The sequence below is a fragment of the Neoarius graeffei genome, chromosome 4 (genome assembly GCF_027579695.1).
Source record: "Neoarius graeffei isolate fNeoGra1 chromosome 4, fNeoGra1.pri, whole genome shotgun sequence".
Taxonomy (NCBI): domain Eukaryota; kingdom Metazoa; phylum Chordata; class Actinopteri; order Siluriformes; family Ariidae; genus Neoarius; species Neoarius graeffei.
Genome location: NC_083572.1, coordinates 86,130,009 through 86,148,896, shown reverse-complemented (window position 1 = coordinate 86,148,896; position 18,888 = coordinate 86,130,009). Strand labels below are relative to the sequence as shown.

General features: G+C 43.7%; 1 protein-coding gene across 3 annotated transcripts in view; it reads left to right on the top strand.

Moving 5' to 3' along the window:
• Nucleotides 1–18,628, top strand: part of raver2 (ribonucleoprotein, PTB-binding 2) — a 271,860-nt gene extending 253,232 nt beyond the window's left edge. For all 3 annotated transcript variants that reach the window (XM_060919929.1, XM_060919928.1, XM_060919927.1), the window contains 4 exons: nucleotides 30–131; nucleotides 4,875–4,997; nucleotides 10,773–10,964; nucleotides 15,127–18,628. In XM_060919929.1, coding sequence (XP_060775912.1) covers nucleotides 30–131; nucleotides 4,875–4,997; nucleotides 10,773–10,964; nucleotides 15,127–15,258 — 549 coding nt within the window. In that variant the 3' untranslated portion in view covers nucleotides 15,259–18,628. The remainder of the gene's footprint in view (nucleotides 1–29; nucleotides 132–4,874; nucleotides 4,998–10,772; nucleotides 10,965–15,126) is intronic.
• Nucleotides 18,629–18,888: the final 260 nt, after the last annotated feature.

Sequence of the window (18,888 nt, the reverse complement as noted above, 5' to 3'; positions counted from 1 at the left end):
GCTTTGGTGTGTGTGTGTGTGTGTGGTAGGAGGCCATGCAGCAGTGGTACCAACATTATCAGGCACAGGGCTACAGTAACACTAACCAGGAGAGTACTGCAGCGACAGAGTACAACAAGGAACAAGCTCAGGTGAGCGCACGCACACACACACACACACACACAATATTAAAATTTTGTGCATGTGTTGTTGTTTTTTTGTGTGTGTGACTTGTTACCTCTTCCAACTTGTATTTTTGCCTTTGTTTGTTTGTTTTTGTCTGTTCCCAACGTAACTCAAAAAGTAGTGAAGGGATTTTGATGAAAATTTGAGGAATGGTGGTCCATGGGCCAGGGATTAGATTTTAATGCAAATCTGAATATGTGGCTTGGTGGAGGGATGCATTCTACTGAGTGTCCTAGTTTACTTGTGTTTGTATTATTGTAGCTACTGCTACACCTTCTCTTAACACAAATTTTGGCTCTTTTCTTTTTTAATTCTTTTCTCATGTGGAACTGTCAAATAGCATAAAGGAAAATACTGGTCCCCATAAATAAAACATGACCACACACACGTAGTCATTCTGGAATATTTGTTTTTCGTAGTTTTACTGGCGCTAAACACTGTAACCATGTTATTTCACCTCTCTCTCTTTATATACACTACTGTTCAAAAGTTTGGGGTCACTTTGAAATGTCCTTATTTTTGAAAGAAAAGCACTGTTCTTTTCAATGAAGATCACTTTAAACTAATCAGAAATCCACTCTATACATTGCTAATGTGGTAAATGACTATTCTAGCTGCAAATGTCTGGTTTTTGGTGCAATATCTCCATAGGTGTATAGAGGCCCATTTCCAGCAACTATCACTCCAGTGTTCTAATGGTACAATGTGTTTGCTCATTGCCTCAGAAGGCTAATGGAGGATTAGAAAACCCTTGTACAATCATGTTAGCACAGCTGAAAACAGTTGAGCTCTTTAGAGAAGCTATAAAACTGACCTTCCTTTGAGCAGATTGAGTTTCTGGAGCATCACATTTGTGGGGTCGATTAAATGCTCAAAATGGCCAGAAAAATGTCTTGACTATATTTTCTATTCATTTTACAACTTATGGTGGGAGATAAAAGTGTGACTTTTCATGGAAAACACAAAATTGTCTGGGTGACCGCAAACTTTTGAACGGTAGTGTGTGTGTGTGTATATATATATATAAAACCCAGTTTCCTCATGGGGACCAGCCAGATATCTCCACATGATGAAAAATTATCACATTCCTAGCATTTTAGGGGAATATCGGTCCCCACCAACACATGCAGACATACAAGTTCCAGCTCTGTTTTATTCTCATTTGAAGTGATGTCTCTAATAGAAAGAGTGTGGGATATGAATATTCTGTGAACACATTGCTGGCGGACTGATGCTTGTCTGAGACTTTCTTCCACTTCAGCTGATCTTTAGGATATGTTGCAGTGTTGTGTGCTCAGGTTGTAATTCTGTTCAGGAGTTTAGAACCTGTGATGGACTTTATAGCTGCCATTGAGACAAACTCTTGAGTCCTGACTTACAAAAGGTTTTGTGTTTGAATACATACAGTTTCGACAATACTCAAGGAATATGCAAGTTACAGACAGGGTCTATTGAGGGTTGTGTCTTTCAAATTAGAAAAACATAATAAATGCAGTTTGTGTGTTTGCCTTAATGAATAGGCTATTCATGCAAATAAATGATGCGCCTGTAGTCTGATTTATAGTAGCTGTGTGTGGAAATAATTTCAGCCGAAGAGCAGGTATTAAACTTGCTTAAGCCCATTTCTGCCATTTGAGATAACATATAACTTGATAAAGACTGTGACTAAAGTCACAGTAATTTGCGCTAGCTGTTACAAGCAAAGATGTCTAGTCACTGTATCCTATAGATCCAGAACGGTAAGAGATAGAGAATGACGCTTAGTGAGGAAAAGTTGTTCCCTGCCGCCCTGAACAAAATTTAAAAAAAAAAAAAACTGATTGAAAAAATCGACAGTTATAAGTGATTGAAAAAAAACCTGTTTTTCATGGATCATTCTGGATCAGTGATCCAGATCTGCACCAAAAGTCATAACAACATAATTCAGCCCAGAGGTATTCTTCATGTGAAATTTGGTGATTGGTTGAAAACTGAGGGAGAAATATCGTCCTAAAAACATTAGGATAATAATAATAATAATAATAATAATAATAATAACTAAATAGACACTGTGATTAAAGTCACAGTGATTTGTGCTAGCTCTTACAAACTGGGACATCTGGTCACCGTACCCTAGAGATCCGGAATGGTAAGAGATAGAGAATGATGCTTAGTGAGGAAAAAGTCCCGTTTTTCATAGGTCATTCCAGTTCGGTGATCCAGATCAGCACCAAAAGTCAGAGCAGCGTAATTCAGCCCAGAGATATTCTGCATGTGAAATTTGTTTATGATTGGTTGAAAACTGAGGGAAAATAGTGTCCTAAAAACAGGAGGATAATAATAAAGTATAAAGATCCTGAGTGAGAGCTACAATTTGCGCCAGCACTGCTTGCACAAATTAATGATTATTTTGTCAATATTTCTTGAAATTATGTCTCAGAATCACAATATTTCTCAAAGTACTTGACTTAATGTTACAGCAGTAATGTTGGTTTGGGTGGTACAATGGTGCATCAGGTAACGTTGCCACGACACAGGTCCGGAGTCCCCAGTTAAATTGTTAGCTCTGATTACTGCCTCTGCGGTGTTTTACATGTTCACATGGGCTTTCTCTGGGTTCTCCGGCTTCCTCCAGGTTTTCTGACTCCCTTCTACTCTACAAATACAGTGGTGCTTGAAAGTTTGTGAACCCTTTAGAATTTTCTATATTTCTGCATAAATATGACCTAAAACATCATCAGATTTTCACACAAGTCCTAAAAGTAGATAAAGAGAACCCAGTTAAACAAATGAGACAAAAATATTATACTGGGTCATTTATTTATTGAGGAAAATGATCCAATATTACATATCTGTGAGTGGCAAAAGTATGTGAACCTTTGTTTTCAGTATCTGGTGTGACCCCCTTGTGCAGCAATAACTGCAACTAAACGTTTCCGGTAACTGTTGATCAGTCCTGCACACCGGCTTGGAGGAATTTTAGCCCATTCCTCCGTACAGAACAGTTTCAACTCTGGGATGTTGGTGGGTTTCCTCACATGAACTGCTCGCTTCAGGTCCTTCCACAACATTTCGATTGGATTAAGGTCAGGACTTTGACTTGGCCATTCCAAAACATTAACTTTATTCTTCTTTAACCATTCTTTGGTAGAACGGCTTGTGCACTTAGGGTCGTTGTCTTGCTGCATGACCCACCTTCTCTTGAGATTCAGTTCATGGACAGATGTCCTGACATTTTCCTTTAGAATTCGCTGCTATAATTCAGAATTCATTGTTCGATCAATGATGGCAAGCCGTCTTGGCCCAGATGCAGCAAAACAGGCCCAAACCATGATACTACCACCACCATGTTTCACAGATGGGATAAGGTTCTTATGCAGGAATGCAGTGTTTTCCTTTTTCCAAACATAACGCTTCTCATTTAAACCAAAAAGTTCTATTGTGGTTTCATCTGTCCACAAAACATTTTTCCAATAGCCTTCCGGCTTGTCCACGTTATCTTTAGCAAACTGCAGACGAGCAGCAATGTTCTTTTTGGAGAGCAGTGGCTTTCTTCTTGCAACCCTGCCATGCACACCATTGTTGTTCAGTGTTCTCCTGATGGTGGACTCATGAACATTAACATTAGCCACTGTGAGAGAGGCCTTCAGTTGCTTAGAAGTTACCCTGGGGTCCTTTGTGACCTCGCCAACTATTATATGCCATGCTCTTGAAGTGATCTTTGTTGGTTGACCACTCCTGGGGAGGGTAACAATGGTCTTGAATTTCCTCCATTTGTACACAATCTGTCTGACTGTGGATTGTTGGAGTCCGAACTCTTTAGAGATGGTTTTGTAACCTTTTCCAGCCTGATGAGCATCAACAACGCTTTTTCTGAGGTCCTCAGAAATCTCCTTTGTTCGTGCCATGATACACTTCCACAAACATGTGTTGTGAAGATCAGACTTTGATAGATCCCTGTTCTTTAAATAAAACAGGGCACCCACTCACACCTGATTGTCATCCCATTGATTGAAAACACCTGACTCTAATTTCACCTTCAAATTAACTGCTAATCCTAGAGGTTCACATACTTTTGCCACTCACAGATATGTAATATTGGATCATTTTCCTCAATAAATAAATGACCAAGGATAATATTTTTGTCTCATTTGTTTAACTGGGCTCTCTTTATCTACTTTTAGAACTTGTGTGAAAATCTGATGATGTTTTAGGTCATATTTATGCAGAAATATAGAAAATTCTAAAGCGTTCGCAAACTTTCAAGCACCACTGCACTTGCAAACAGATTGGCTAGGCTAAATTGCCCCAGGTGTGTGTATGCGCATGGTGCCCTGTGATGGACTAACGTCCTGTCTGGGGTGAATTCTCTCATCTTGCACCCAGTGTTACATGGTTAGGCTCTACTGAGCCCTACAGCACTCTACTGCGACCCTGACACTGATGATGAATGAAGGATTGGTTTTGTGTTGGTTTCAAATTACATACAGTATAATAGCATTCAAAGAACCTGTGAAAACGTTTACTTTCAGTGCCACGTGGAGGCCGCAAGCAGTCAGGGACACCACTGTGGAGGGGGGGGACAGTGACTATCCAGGAGCACTAAGTGAAGGGGGTCCTAAATTGCAGAAATCCGACCAACTCATAGACTGTTCTGCCTATAGTGCCTGCTTATCAAACAATTCACAGGAGAATAGAGTCAAGTCTAAACCTCTCTCTCTCTCTCTCAGGCTGTGGTCACGTCTTCATATGGAGACTACACTTCTTACATGCAGGCTGTCACTCAGTACTATTCTCAGACTCAGATAAGCCAAGCTGCTGCACCCGGATACCAGCAGAGAGACCTCAGCAAGGTATATTTTATATATACACACGCACAACACACACTGTACTGCATCCCACTATAGCCTAAAGCAAAATAGCTCCTCGCACTAGAAGTAGTTTGCTCAGATATGAGAATGGTAGAGAAGATCAGTGCGCATTCTGCAAAACTAAAAAGCTTTAGTGATTACAGTTCCACACGTCCTGTGTTCTGTATGAGCTCTCAACAAATTGCAAGTCTACTAGAGCCTGTGAAGCACAGCCAGGAGGTCCTGATTTTTATTTTTTTATTTTTTTATTTTGTGGCAGGAAAACACAGTCCAGCGTTATCAAAGTTATTACATTTATGATTGGGCTCTTCTAGTTTTATACACTGATTAGCCATAACATTAAAACCACCTGCCTAATATTGTGTAACCCTTGTGCCACCAAAATAGCTCTGATCCGTTGAGGCATGGACCACAAGACCTCTGAAACTGTGCTGGGGTATCTGGAACCAGCTGATCCTTTAAGTCCTGTAAGTTGTGAAGTGGGGCCTCCATGGATCGGACTTGTTTGTCCAGTACATCCTACAGATGCTCCATTGGATTGAGATCTGGGTAATTTGGAGGCCAGGTCAACACCACCTTAAACCATTCTTGAACATTTTTTGCAGTGTGGCAGGACGCATTTATCCTGCTGAAAGACACCACTGGCATTACTGTATGTTGACATGGTGTACTTAGTCTGCAACAATGTTTAGGTGGGTGGTATGTGTCAAAGTAACATCCATATGAATGCCAGGACCCAAGGTTTCCCAGCAGAACATTGCCCAGAGCATCATACTGCCTCCGACGACTTGCCTTCTTCCCATCGTGTATCATCTCTTCCCCAGGGAAGCGCTGCACATGCTCATCCACATGATGTAAAAGAAAACATGATTCATCAGACCAGGCCACCTTCTTCCATTGCTCCATGGTCCAGTTCTGATGCCCATGTGCCCAATGTAGGCACTCTCAACAGTGGGCATGGGCACTCTGACTGGTCTGCAGCTACTCCGCCCCATACGTAGCAAGCTATGATGCACTGTGTGTTCTGACACTTTTCTATCATAGCCAGCTTTAACTTTTTCAGCACTTTGTGCTATGGTAGCTCTTTTGTGGGATTGGATCAGACAGGCTAGCCTTCACTCCCAATGCACATCAGTGAGCCTTGGGCGCCCATGACCCTGTCACTCATTCACCGGTTGTCCTTCCTTGGACCACTTTTGGTAGGTACTAACCTCTGCATACCAGGAACACCCCATAAGACGTGCTGTTTTGGAGATGCACTGACCCAGTCATCTAATCATCACAATTTGGCACTTGTCAGAGTTGCTCAGATCCTTATGCTTGCCCATTTTTCCTGCTTTCAACACATCAAATTTGAGAGCTGACTTGCTGCTGCCTAAGATATACACACACACAGGATATGAGCAATCGCACACTCTGATTGGCTACTCTACTACTAGGCTATCAGCTCATATACAGTGGTGCTTGAAAGTTTGTGAACCCTTTAGAATAGTCTACATTTCTGCATAAATATGACCCAAAACATCATCAGATTTTCACACAAGTCCTAAAAGTAGATAAAGAGAACCCAGTTAAACAAATGAGACAAAAATATTATCCTTGGTCATTTATTTATTGAGGAAAATGATCCAATATTACATATCTGTGAGTGGCAAAAGTATGTGAACCTCTAGGATTAGCAGTTAATTTGAAGGTGAAATTAGAGTCAGGTGTTTTCAATCAATGGGATGACAATCAGGTGTGAGTGGGCACCCTGTTTTATTTAAAGAACAGGGATCTATCAAAGTCTGATCTTCACAACACGTGTTTGTGGAAGTGTATCATGGCACGAACAAAGGAGATTTCTGAGGACCTCAGAAAAAGCGTTGTTGATGCTCATCAGGCTGGAAAAGGTTACAAAACCATCTCTAAAGAGTTTGGACTCCACCAATCCACAGTCAGACAGCTTGTGTACAAATGGAGGAAATTCAAGACCATTGTTACCCTCCCCAGGAGTGGTTGACCAACAAAGATCACTCCAAGAACAAGGTGTGTAATAGTTGGCGAGGTCACAAAGGACCCCAGGGTAACTTCTAAGCAACTGAAGGCCTCTCTCACATTGGCTAATGTTAATGTTCATGAGTCCACCATCAGGAGAACACTGAACAACAATGGTGTGTATGGCAGGGTTGCAAGGAGAAAGCCACTGCTCTCCAAAAAGAACATTGCTGCTCATCTGCAGTTTGCTAAAGATCACGTGGACAAGCCAGAAGGCTATTGGAAAAATGTTTTATGGACAGATGAGACAAAAATAGAACTTTTTGGTTTAAATGAGAAGTGTTATGTTTGGAGAAAGGAAAACACTGCATTCCAGCATAAGAACCTTATCCCATCTGTGAAACATCATGGTTTGGGCCTGTTTTGCTGCATCTGGGCCAGGACAGCTTGCCCTCATTGATGGAACAATGAACTCTGAATTATACCAGCGAATTCTAAAGGAAAATGTCAGGACATCTGTCCATGAACTGAATCTCAAGAGAAGGTGGGTCATGCAGCAAGACAACGACCCAAAGCACACAAGTCATTCTACCAAAGAATAGTTAAAGAAGAATAAAGTTAATGTTTTGGAATGGCCAAGTCAAAGTCCTGATCTTAATCCAATGGAAATGTTGTGGAAGGACCTGAAGCGAGCAGTTCATATGAGGAAACCCACCAACATCCCAGAGTTGTAGCTGTTCTGTACGGAGGAATGGGCTAAAATTCCTCCAAGCTGGTGTGCAGGACTGATCAACAGTTACAAGAAATGTTTAGTTGCAGTTATTGCTGCACAAGGGGGTCACACCAGATACTGAAAGCAAAGGTTCACATACTTTTGCCACTCACAGATATGTAATATTGGATCATTTTCTTCAATAAATAAATGACCAAGTATAATATTTTTGTCTCATTTGTTTCACTGGGTTCTCTTTATCTACTTTTAGGACTTGTGTGAAAATCTGATGATGTTTTAGGTCATATTTACGCAGAAATATAGAAAATTCTAAAGGGTTCACAAACTTTCAAGCACCACTGTACCGTGAGTAGAGAAAAATAAAATGGCATAGCACATCAAGTCAGATATATCACTTTGTTTTCAAGTATTTAAAAGAAACAGAAATAGCTAAAAGAAAATGTCCTTGCAGTTGTTATTTCTGTTTCTATTTTAAACACCTGGTGACAAATAGAAGGACAGAAAACTGTATAGATGCTGATATGTCTGACAATGAATCACTATCTTTATTTTGTAACGAGGTCGGCCGACTGGTTGTTAAAGGAAGAAAATTAAGCTCATGTTTGAAGTTTAAATGTTAAGTGCTCTTGAAAAGAGACCTAAGACATTAAGACCTTTTGATGTCCTTGCACTGTGTGTGTGTGTGTGTGTGTGTGTGTGTGTGTGTGTGTGTGTGTGTGTGTGTGTGTGTGTGTGTGTGTGTGTGTGTGATACACCTGATAACATAGAAAGGAAAAAAGAAAAACATTTATACTTTTTTTCTTACACTGGAAGTCGCCCAAGCCCCCAGCAGAACATGCTTGGCAAACTGATCTTATGTCATTCTTTAACGGAGAACTGAAATTTTTAAACTTGTTTTCTTTCTTAATTAACGTGTTATTCAATTACGTTTTCAGTTTTAGTAACCTTATATCGTGACTCATATTGGCAACTAATTGCAATTAAATATTATACTTATCGGCCTATTCGGTTTTTAGCCATGTTGAATTGAGTTCGTTTGGTCCACGGCAGGCGTCGCTTATCCGCGCGATCTTCACGAGACTTGTGCGAGACTTTGAAACGTGAAGTGTCAGCCAGGTGTCAGTGCCGCCATTTTGAAAACTGTTTTCCAAACGAAATATTGCACAAAAACGAGTTTAAATGACGATTACTGCCTACTTTTTTCAAACTTTCCTGATTGCTATCAAAACAAACAAAACTTCCGGCTTGATTACATCAGCATTCGAAAGAGGGCGCGCGCGTCTTTTGACAACGTTGGCAGATGTCGGTCACTTTCCCTGTGTCTGACATCGCTCCCTACTCACTATATAGGGCACTATATAGTGAGGACGCCATTTTGTAGTGCTGTCCGAAACCTTATTGTGCACTAAAAGTATCCCACAATGCATCACGAAAAGTAGTGTACAACCGATGGTCACTAACCAAAGCAATATATCCCATCATGCATTGCGGTCACGCTGAAAGAAATCAAATTAAAAGCCTCAAATTTGATTTAATAAAAGGTCGCGGCAAAGAAGAAAGTATTCAGCCTTGATTTAAAAAAACTGAAAGATGCAGGTACTTTGTATTGATTAATGTGGGACATACGCTCAGTATAATATGGATTTATCACAAAAATACATGCACATATTTATTATTCTGAAAACCCACCAGCTGCCTGATCCGGCACGTTTTAATTGTGTGACAGTAATGACGTAAATGCCAGCGCGACGGACTAGTGTCCGAAAGCGTTTTTTCGTTTTACCGATGAGCTCACGATATAGTCCTCTATATAGTAATTCCCTATATAGGGAGTAGTGAACGAGTGAGCGATTTCAGACACAGGGTTTGATTTCCGCTGTACGTTTTACTTCTGCCCTACGAAGTCTCGCACAGGTCTCGGTGACTCTCGTTTACGGCCATCGCTTTGACATATGGACTGATATATTACAGAGCATATTTCAAACACTCATAACTTGCTATAGCAGTGACACAATAGCTATCAAGTCTCATCTCATCTCATTATCTCTAGCTGCTTTATCCTGTTCTACAGGGTCGCAGGCAAGCTGGAGCCTATCCCAGCTGACTACGGGCGAAAGGCGGGGTACACCCTGGACAAGTCGCCAGGTCATCACAGGGCTGACACATAGACACAGACAACCATTCACACTCACATTCACACCTACGGTCAATTTAGAGTCACCAGTTAACCTAACCTGCATGTCTGGGGAGAACATGCAAACTCCGCACAGAAAGGCCCTCGCCGGCCACGGGGCTCGAACCCGGACCTTCTTGCTGTGAGGCAACAGCGCTAACCACTACACCACCGTGCTGCCCTAGCTATCAAGTATGCATTCCTATATTTAATAAAATGAAAGAAATAGAATTTTGATAATAAAAAAATTGCCTTCAGTTCTCCTTTAAACTGGAAAAGATCACATTTTCTCTTAGAGGGTCGACTGAGAAGTTTTGCATGATGTGGCAGCCTCTCCTCTCCTATTGTGATAAAAGATCTACAGCTCCCATCAGTTAGGGGGAAACATTTCCATCATTTTTTTGTATCCAGCTGAACATTTACATGAGCAGAATTATTTAAGGAACCAGAAATTATATATGCTGACTACAGGATATGCTTTGCATGCTTTGACACGTTAATTCATAAAAGTGGACCAGCCTGGGTTGTGAGAGAGGGTGGGTTTTCATTTTCGGTGTTATTTTTTTTATTGTCTCTCTGTTTTGCATAAATGTAAAACTGGACATGATTATACTTGCCGTGAGATGCTTTGTGATATGAAGTGATGTCCTAATAAAACAAATTTATTAAAAAAAAAAAGAAAAGAAAGGAGTTAAATGCACTTTGTTCTTTGTAAAATATTTCAGACTATATGACGCATTCTACAGGCAACTGGATATTGCGTAAGACAGCACTGGGAAAAAGCTTTTTACATTTTTTAAAATTCTTTTCAAAATCGCTTGACGTGAATTGTAGAGTTTTCTCTCTCTCTCTCTCTCTCTCTCTCTCTCTCTAGGAGCTGGAGGTCATAAAGCCACCCATGGTTTCACCTCTGACTCTGAATGGTGCTGCCCCGCCCATCCTGCCCACCTACAGTGCCCTGCCAATCATGCCTGGCTTCATCACCCCTACACACGCTCACGCACCGAGCGCCGTCACACACACACACAGTGCGCACAGCATGACAGACTGGAGCCAGTATTACTATGTGAGTGTGTGCATGCGTGTGCCGACCCTCACGCTCTGCCAACACGTCTGTAGGGTTAATTGTCAGGGTTGTAGAGACGGTGCAGTGAGACAGAGAGACATTGAGAAGACATTCTATGGAGGACTAAAGCTGATTCGTTCGTCTGAAACAGGCTCCTGAAAGATCTCGACGTGTTTGTGCACAATTTTTTTCAGTGTGTAAGTTTCTCTCGTCTTTGCGCTTTTGCATTAAAGCAGCTCAGCAGGAGTCTGGAGCTAGTTCAGGTCGGGGGGGATTTGTTTCCTAAATCTCTTCACGACATCTTTGTCTTATTTGTGATATCTTTCCATCACTCTGTCCATCTCTGTCCCTATCACTCCCTCTCTCTCCATCACTCCTTCTATTCCTGTCCATCACTGCGTCTGTCATTCTCTGCCACTCCCTCTCTCTCCGTCACCCCTCGATTTCTGTCCATCACTGCGTCTGTCATTCTCTGCCACTCCCTCTCTCTCCGTCACCCCCTCGATTTCTGTCCATCACTGCGTCTGTCATTCTCTGCCATTCCCTCTCTCTCCATCACCCCTTCGATTTCTGTCCATCACTGCATCTGTCATTCTCTGCCACTCCCTCTCTCTCATCACCCCCTCGATTTCTGTCCATCACTGCATCTGTCATTCTCTGCCACTCCCTCTCTCTCCGTCACCCCTTCGATTTCTGTCCATCACTGCATCTGTCATTCTCTGCCACTCCCTCTCTCTCCGTCACCCCCTCGATTTCTGTCCATCACTGCGTCTGTCATTCTCTGCCACTCCCTCTCTCTCATCACCCCCTCGATTTCTGTCCATCACTGCGTCTGTCATTCTCTGCCACTCCCTCTCTCTCCATCACCCCCTCGATTTCTGTCCATCACTGCGTCTGTCATTCTCTGCCACTCCCTCTCTCTCTGTCACCCCTCGATTTCTGTCCATCACTGCGTCTGTCATTCTCTGCCACTCCCTCTCTCTCCGTCACCCCCTCGATTTCTGTCCATCACTGCGTCTGTCATTCTCTGCCACTCCCTCTCTCTCCGTCACCCCCTCGATTTCTGTCCATCACTGCGTCTGTCATTCTCTGCCACTCCCTCTCTCTCCGTCACCCCCTCGATTTCTGTCCATCACTGCGTCTGTCATTCTCTGCCACTCCCTCTCTCTCCGTCACCCCCTCGATTTCTGTCCATCACTGCGTCTGTCATTCTCTGCCACTCCCTCTCTCTCCTTCACCCCTCGATTTCTGTCCATCACTGCGTCTGTCATTCTCTACCACTCCCTCTCTCTCCTTCACCCCCTCGATTTCTGTCCATCACTGCGTCTGTCATTCTCTGCCACTCCCTCTCTCTCCATCACCCCTCGATTTCTGTCCATCACTGCGTCTGTCATTCTCTGCCACTCCCTCTCTCTCCATCACCCCCTCGATTTCTGTCCATCACTGCGTCTATCTTTCTCTGCCACTCCCTCTCTCTCCATCACCCCCTCGATTTCTGTCCATCACTGCGTCTGTCATTCTCTGCCACTCCCTCTCTCTCCATCACCCCTCGATTTCTGTCCATCACTGCGTCTGTCATTCTCTGCCACTCCCTCTCTCTCCGTCACCCCTCGATTTCTGTCCATCACTGCGTCTGTCATTCTCTGCCACTCCCTCTCTCTCCGTCACCCCCTCGATTTCTGTCCATCACTGCGTCTGTCATTCTCTGCCACTCCCTCTCTCTCCGTCACCCCCTCGATTTCTGTCCATCACTGTGTCTGTCATTCTCTGCCACTCCCTCTCTCTCCGTCACCCCCTCGATTTCTGTCCATCACTGCGTCTGTCATTCTCTGCCACTCCCTCTCTCTCATCACCCCCTCGATTTCTGTCCATCACTGCGTCTGTCATTCTCTGCCACTCCCTCTCTCTCCATCACCCCTCGATTTCTGTCCATCACTGCGTCTGTCATTCTCTGCCACTCCCTCTCTCTCCATCACCCCCTCGATTTCTGTCCATCACTGCGTCTATCTTTCTCTGCCACTCCCTCTCTCTCCATCACCCCCTCGATTTCTGTCCATCACTGCGTCTGTCATTCTCTGCCACTCCCTCTCTCTCCGTCACCCCTCGATTTCTGTCCATCACTGCGTCTGTCATTCTCTGCCACTCCCTCTCTCTCCTTCACCCCCTCGATTTCTGTCCATCACTGCGTCTGTCATTCTCTGCCACTCCCTCTCTCTCCTTCACCCCCTCGATTTCTGTCCATCACTGCATCTGTCATTCTCTGCCACTCCCTCTCTCTCCATCACCCCTCGATTTCTGTCCATCACTGCATCTGTCATTCTCTACCACTCCCTCTCTCTCCTTCACCCCCTCGATTTCTGTCCATCACTGCGTCTGTCATTCTCTGCCACTCCCTCTCTCTCCGTCACCCCCTCGATTTCTGTCCATCACTGCGTCTGTCATTCTCTACCACTCCCTCTCTCTTCTTCACCCCCTCGATTTCTGTCCATCACTGCGTCTGTCATTCTCTGCCACTCCCTCTCTCTCCATCACCCCCTCGATTTCTGTCCATCACTCTATCATTCTCTACCACTCCCTCTATCTCTGTCCATCACTCCGTCTATCATTATCTACCACTCCTTCTGTCTCTCCATCAGTCTGTCCCCATCACTCCCTCTATCATTATATACCACTCCCTTTATCTGTCCATCACTCCCTCTATGTCTGTCCCCATCCCTCTCTCTACCTTTCTCCATCACTCCCTCTATATCTCTCTATCACTGTCTATCTCTCTCCATCATTCCCTCTATCTCTGTCCCATCACTCCCTCTATCATTCTCTATCACTCCCTCTATCTCTCTCCATCATTCCATCTATCATTCTTGACCACTCCCTCTATCTCTCCATCACTCCCTTTATTCCTGTCCATCACGCCGTCTATCATTATCTACCACTCCCTGTATCTCTCCATCACTCCCTTTATTTCTGTCCATCACTCCATCATTCTCTACCACTCCCTCTATCTCTCCATCACTCCCTTTATTCCTGTCCATCACTCCCTTTATCTCTCCATCACTCCCTTTATTCCTGTCCATCACCCCGTCTATCATTATCTACCACTCCCTCTATCTCTCCATCACTCCCTTTATTCCTGTCCATCACTCCATCTATCATTATCTACCATTCCCTCTATCTCTCCATCACCCCCTCTGTCCCCATCCCTCTATCTTTCTCCATCACTCCCTCTATATCTCTCCATCACTATCCATCTCTGTCCCCATCTCCCTGTCATTCTCCATCACTCTATTTCTCTCCATCATTCCCTTTATCTCTGTCCCATCACTCCCTTTATCATTCTCTATCACTCTATCTCTCTCCATCATTTCATCTATCATTCTTGACCACTCCCTCTCTCTCCATCACTCCCTCTATTTCTCTCCAACAGTCTATCTCTGTCCCCATCACTCCCTCTATCACTGTCCCCATCACTCCCTCTATCTCTGTCCCCATCACTCCCTCCATCACTTCCTCTATCTCTGTCCCCATCACTCCCTCTATCACTTCCTCTATCTCTGTCCCCATCACTCCCTCCATCACTTCCTCTATCTCTGTCCCCATCACTCCCTCTATCACTTCCTCTATCTCTGTCCCATCACTCCCTCTATCACTTCCTCTATCTCTGTCCCATCACTCCCTCTATCACTTCCTCTATCTCTGTCCCATCACTCCCTCTATCACTCCCTCTATCACTTCCTCTATCTCTGTTCCCATCACTCCCCCTCGCTCCCTCCCTCTGTCTGTGTATCTCTTGCTCAGTAATGAGGTTTCTAATGCAGTAGTCATTGTTTGCATAAAACAGCTGGAAACAGGGAAGAATACAGTGAGCAGGTTTGTGTGTTAAACCCTGATCCTGGAACAGCACTTTATTCCGGACGAGCAGAAATACATTTTACTACAGAAATAAATGCACGAGATTCAGATCTTACCAGGATGCACTTCGGATACGACACGATGCATGACATAACCTAATGTAAATGAGGTGTGTGTGTGTGTGTGTGTGTATAAAAAACCCACTTTATCTCTCCATCTATCTCTATATCCATCTCTCTTCTTACTGCCTCTCTGTCTTCCTGTGTCCCTCTCCCTCTTTGTTTTTCTGTCTCATTCTCTCTGTCTCTCTCAGGCTCGAGGACAGAAGCGAGAATATCCCACGCTGGCAGTACAGGAAGTGACGTCAGAGGGGCCTTACGTAGGCCAGCACTCGCAGGGTCTGGGTGGCCAATATGCTGACTACTTCAAAAAGAAGAGGATTTAGAACACACACACACACACACACAATATTACAGAGTGTTTTTGTAGTGCATTGTTGTTGTCCAGTCGAAGCCTTAACTCTGCACTCTGTGTGTAAGAGTGCTGACATTTAACGTGTGCGAACGTTAAAGGTCTGGATGTTCTCAGGCCTGTTTTATTCTGGGCTGCAGACCAGGCGCCTTTTTTGTAACTCACACACACACACACACACACACACACACACAAAGGCCAGTGTAACAAGAGGCCGCTGTGCTTTAATAATAGTGAACCGTTCTGACTTTGCTCTTCTTATCACCTTGTCTTTCCCCCAGATGAAGCACTTCGCTGCTCCTGGGCGTGCACGTGTGTGTGTTGTGTGTGCAAGAGGTTAAGGGCTGAAAAAGACAGAGCTGTCCTCAGAGGATTCGCCTTTCAAAATGGATGTCGCTTCAAATAGTTAGACCTGTTTGGTACAGATGTACAAATGTGATCTATTGTAAATACTTCTCTCTCTCAGTCTGTTCTGGTTAACAAAGGGGCCAAAAATTCACAAACACACGGCTCTACTAGGGTCAGAAACGAAAAGTTCTCTGGGCTGTTCGGGTTTCTAGGAATGATTTCTGTACAGAAATATGTATTAATATCACAATGTTCACTTTTACAGTTGTGTGCAAAAGTTTGGGCATCCCTCGCTACACAAATGTTATTGATTTATTTTTTTGAAGTAAACACAAACTCTGTAGCAAGCAAATTATTTCAATCACATTCTGCAAAGGTTAATGCACATTTACTTTATATTTGATGATTTTAAAAAAATTGAATAGTAATTGTGGTATACAGGTTTGGACTATCTACTAAAGCAACACCCCATTTGGCAGCCAGCACAGTTTACAAACACTTTTTGTCACCAGCTGGTGGTCTTTCTGTTCTTACTGTTGGAATTTTCACCCACTCTTCCTTGCAGAACTCTTCTACGTCTGAGATATGCTTGGGCCATGTTGCTTGCACGGCATGTTGAAGATCTTCCCACAGCTTTTCAATGATCGAAGAGATACATACGCTTCAGTTTGCATTTCTTGAAGAAGGTCATGGTTGTACATTTTGGATCTTTGTTTTCTTTGCAGAGATTTACTGGAATCCGTTCTTCCATCTACATTCACAATGTTTCCTGTGCTACGCAACACCAAACCATAAGAGATCCACCCTAGTGCTTAATAATGCTTGTGATTTGTTTCCAAAATGCCTCTGACATATCATTATGTTGTTTTGCGTACTTCAGACCTTCACTTTTGCAGCGAGGTCACAGGTAAGGTTTCTGATGACTCTTCCGTGCAGATCATGTTTGTCCAAGTTATTTCATGCATTTCTTCCCAGAATATGGGCAGCCCTTTCTAAAAGGTGTCGTCTTCTAACAGATCTTACCTTGACTTCCTTTTAACTGACATTGCTTTTGGACATGTCAGTAGAACTTGGAGCTGGAAGCACTGTGCTCTCATTGTACAGTATATCGGCATCAATTCGATTCATTTTCAAATTCTCAGTCAGCCGCTTAGAGCAGCCCGTGGTTATTGAGTGTTAGCACAAGGATCGAAGAATCAGAGGATTTATTATTAATGAGTCAGTTAATGAGTCCAGTAAGTTCTGACAGGGGCGTAGCTAGGATTTTTCAAAGGGGGGTGCGTGTCACACACTGACTGGCAGCCTGAGTACATATCCGCAGGTTTGTAAATGAAAAAATATATTGAATACATTTGAGAAACTAGCGCGGTCTTTGCATCGTTCTTTCATCTCATGTTGCGAGCTGTTGAGATGTCGGACAATGATTAGGCCAAATCAGCTTTATCCGGCAGTGTATGGATAGCGGCTCGACATCTTACCCTAGTCAACCGATTCAGATCTCTCTATTCTTGTTGTCTTACTGCCAGTGGTGTGCACAGACATTTTGGGGGGCAAGTGCTCTGGGGGGAAAAAAGGGCACTTTTTTGCGCATGTGGAACACCTTATTATAAAAGTCTGAGATTTAACCCTCCTCTTGTGTTCAGGTCGCCACTGACCCGTTTTAGTTTTTAAAGGTGTAAAACAACCACTTAATGTTAATTTATTACATCAAGGCTTTTTGACTTTGCCAGGAATCTCTAGTTGAACAAAATAGAAAAAGAAATTTTTGTTTTCCTAAATCTGAAAATGGTCTAGCAAAAAATATAATACTTATGTGCAGTTGTTTCTGTATGCGACGGGCTACTTCACGACAAAATAATTACAGCTTGGGCTTAGAGGGCAAACAATACATTTTCACTCGATTCATGTGTTACCTGGCTGGTGGGGCAGGGGAAGAGCTGACTGACTGCCCGATGTGTTGTCTGCGCTACGACAAGGCCGTGGCTTCCAGGACGCTATGCTGCTGCAACCTCACATTGAATGCACTGCACGCTTGTTCACGTGACAGAGCAAGAGAGACAGAGGTCCGGTGTGTGCGGAGGGGGCACACATCGGGACATTATTTTCACACGCTTTTAATGCCGCGGCTTTTCTAAAAGATCATGTCGACATTGGCCTCAGTAAACTGTAAAAAAAAAAAAAAAAAATTCAAAAGGGCACTTTTTTGGGGGGGCGTCATGGCTCAGGTGGATAAGGCGCCATACCATAAATCCGGGGACCCGGGTTCGATTCCGACCTGAGGTCATTTCCCGATCCCTCCCCGTCTCTCTTTCCCACTCATTTCCTGTCTCTACACTGTCCTATCCAATAAAGGTGCAAAAAGCCCAAAAAATATCTTTAAAAAAAAAAAAAAGGCACTTTTTTGGACAGAGGGCAGAGGGGCAGGTGCTTGAGCACCACCTCATGTCTATCTGTGCACGCCACTGCTTACTGCTCATCGACCAAAATGTTTCTAAGTAAAAGGCGTCAATGTCGATCGCTCTGCCATAGTGCATTCTTCCACGTTTTCTTGATGTTGTGTTCTAGAAACGGCACACGAAAACTAGCTTCAAAGCCACAAAATGCAACTTTGATGGAAAAAAATCTATAATAAATTGCTTACCTCTCTTCACGTCGAAAGAAGGAGGAAAGTTTCGCTTGTTTTGACATGGCGAATTATTAACACGAGGAAATACTCGCAATAATTTGCAACTAAAAAGACTGCAGCTGGGCGGCATGGTGGTGTAGTGGTTAGCGCTGTCGCCTCACAGCAAGAAGGTCCGGGTTCGAGCCCCGTGGCCGGCGAGGGCCTTTCTGTGCGGAGTTTGCATGTTCTCCCCATGTCCGCGTGGGTTTCCTCCGGGTGCTCCGGTTTCCCCCACAGTCCAGAGACATGCAGGTTAGGTTAACTGGTGACTCTAAATTGACCGTAGGTGTGAATGTGAGTGTGAATGGTTGTCTGTGTCTATGTGTCAGCCCTGTGATGACCTGGCGACTTGTCCAGGGTGTACCCCGCCTTTCGCCCGTAGTCAGCTGGGATAGGCTCCAGCTTGCCTGCGGCCCTGTAGAACAGGATAAAGCGGCTAGAGATAATGAGATGAGATGACGACTGCAGCTACACTGGCAGCTTGACCATGCTTTCTCGTGCAATCATGTTGCGTTTGTGCAGAACTGGGTTTTTGCACCCAAACCACAGGAAGGTTAGAGAAACCCTAATGAGGCTGAGGTGACAATCTAT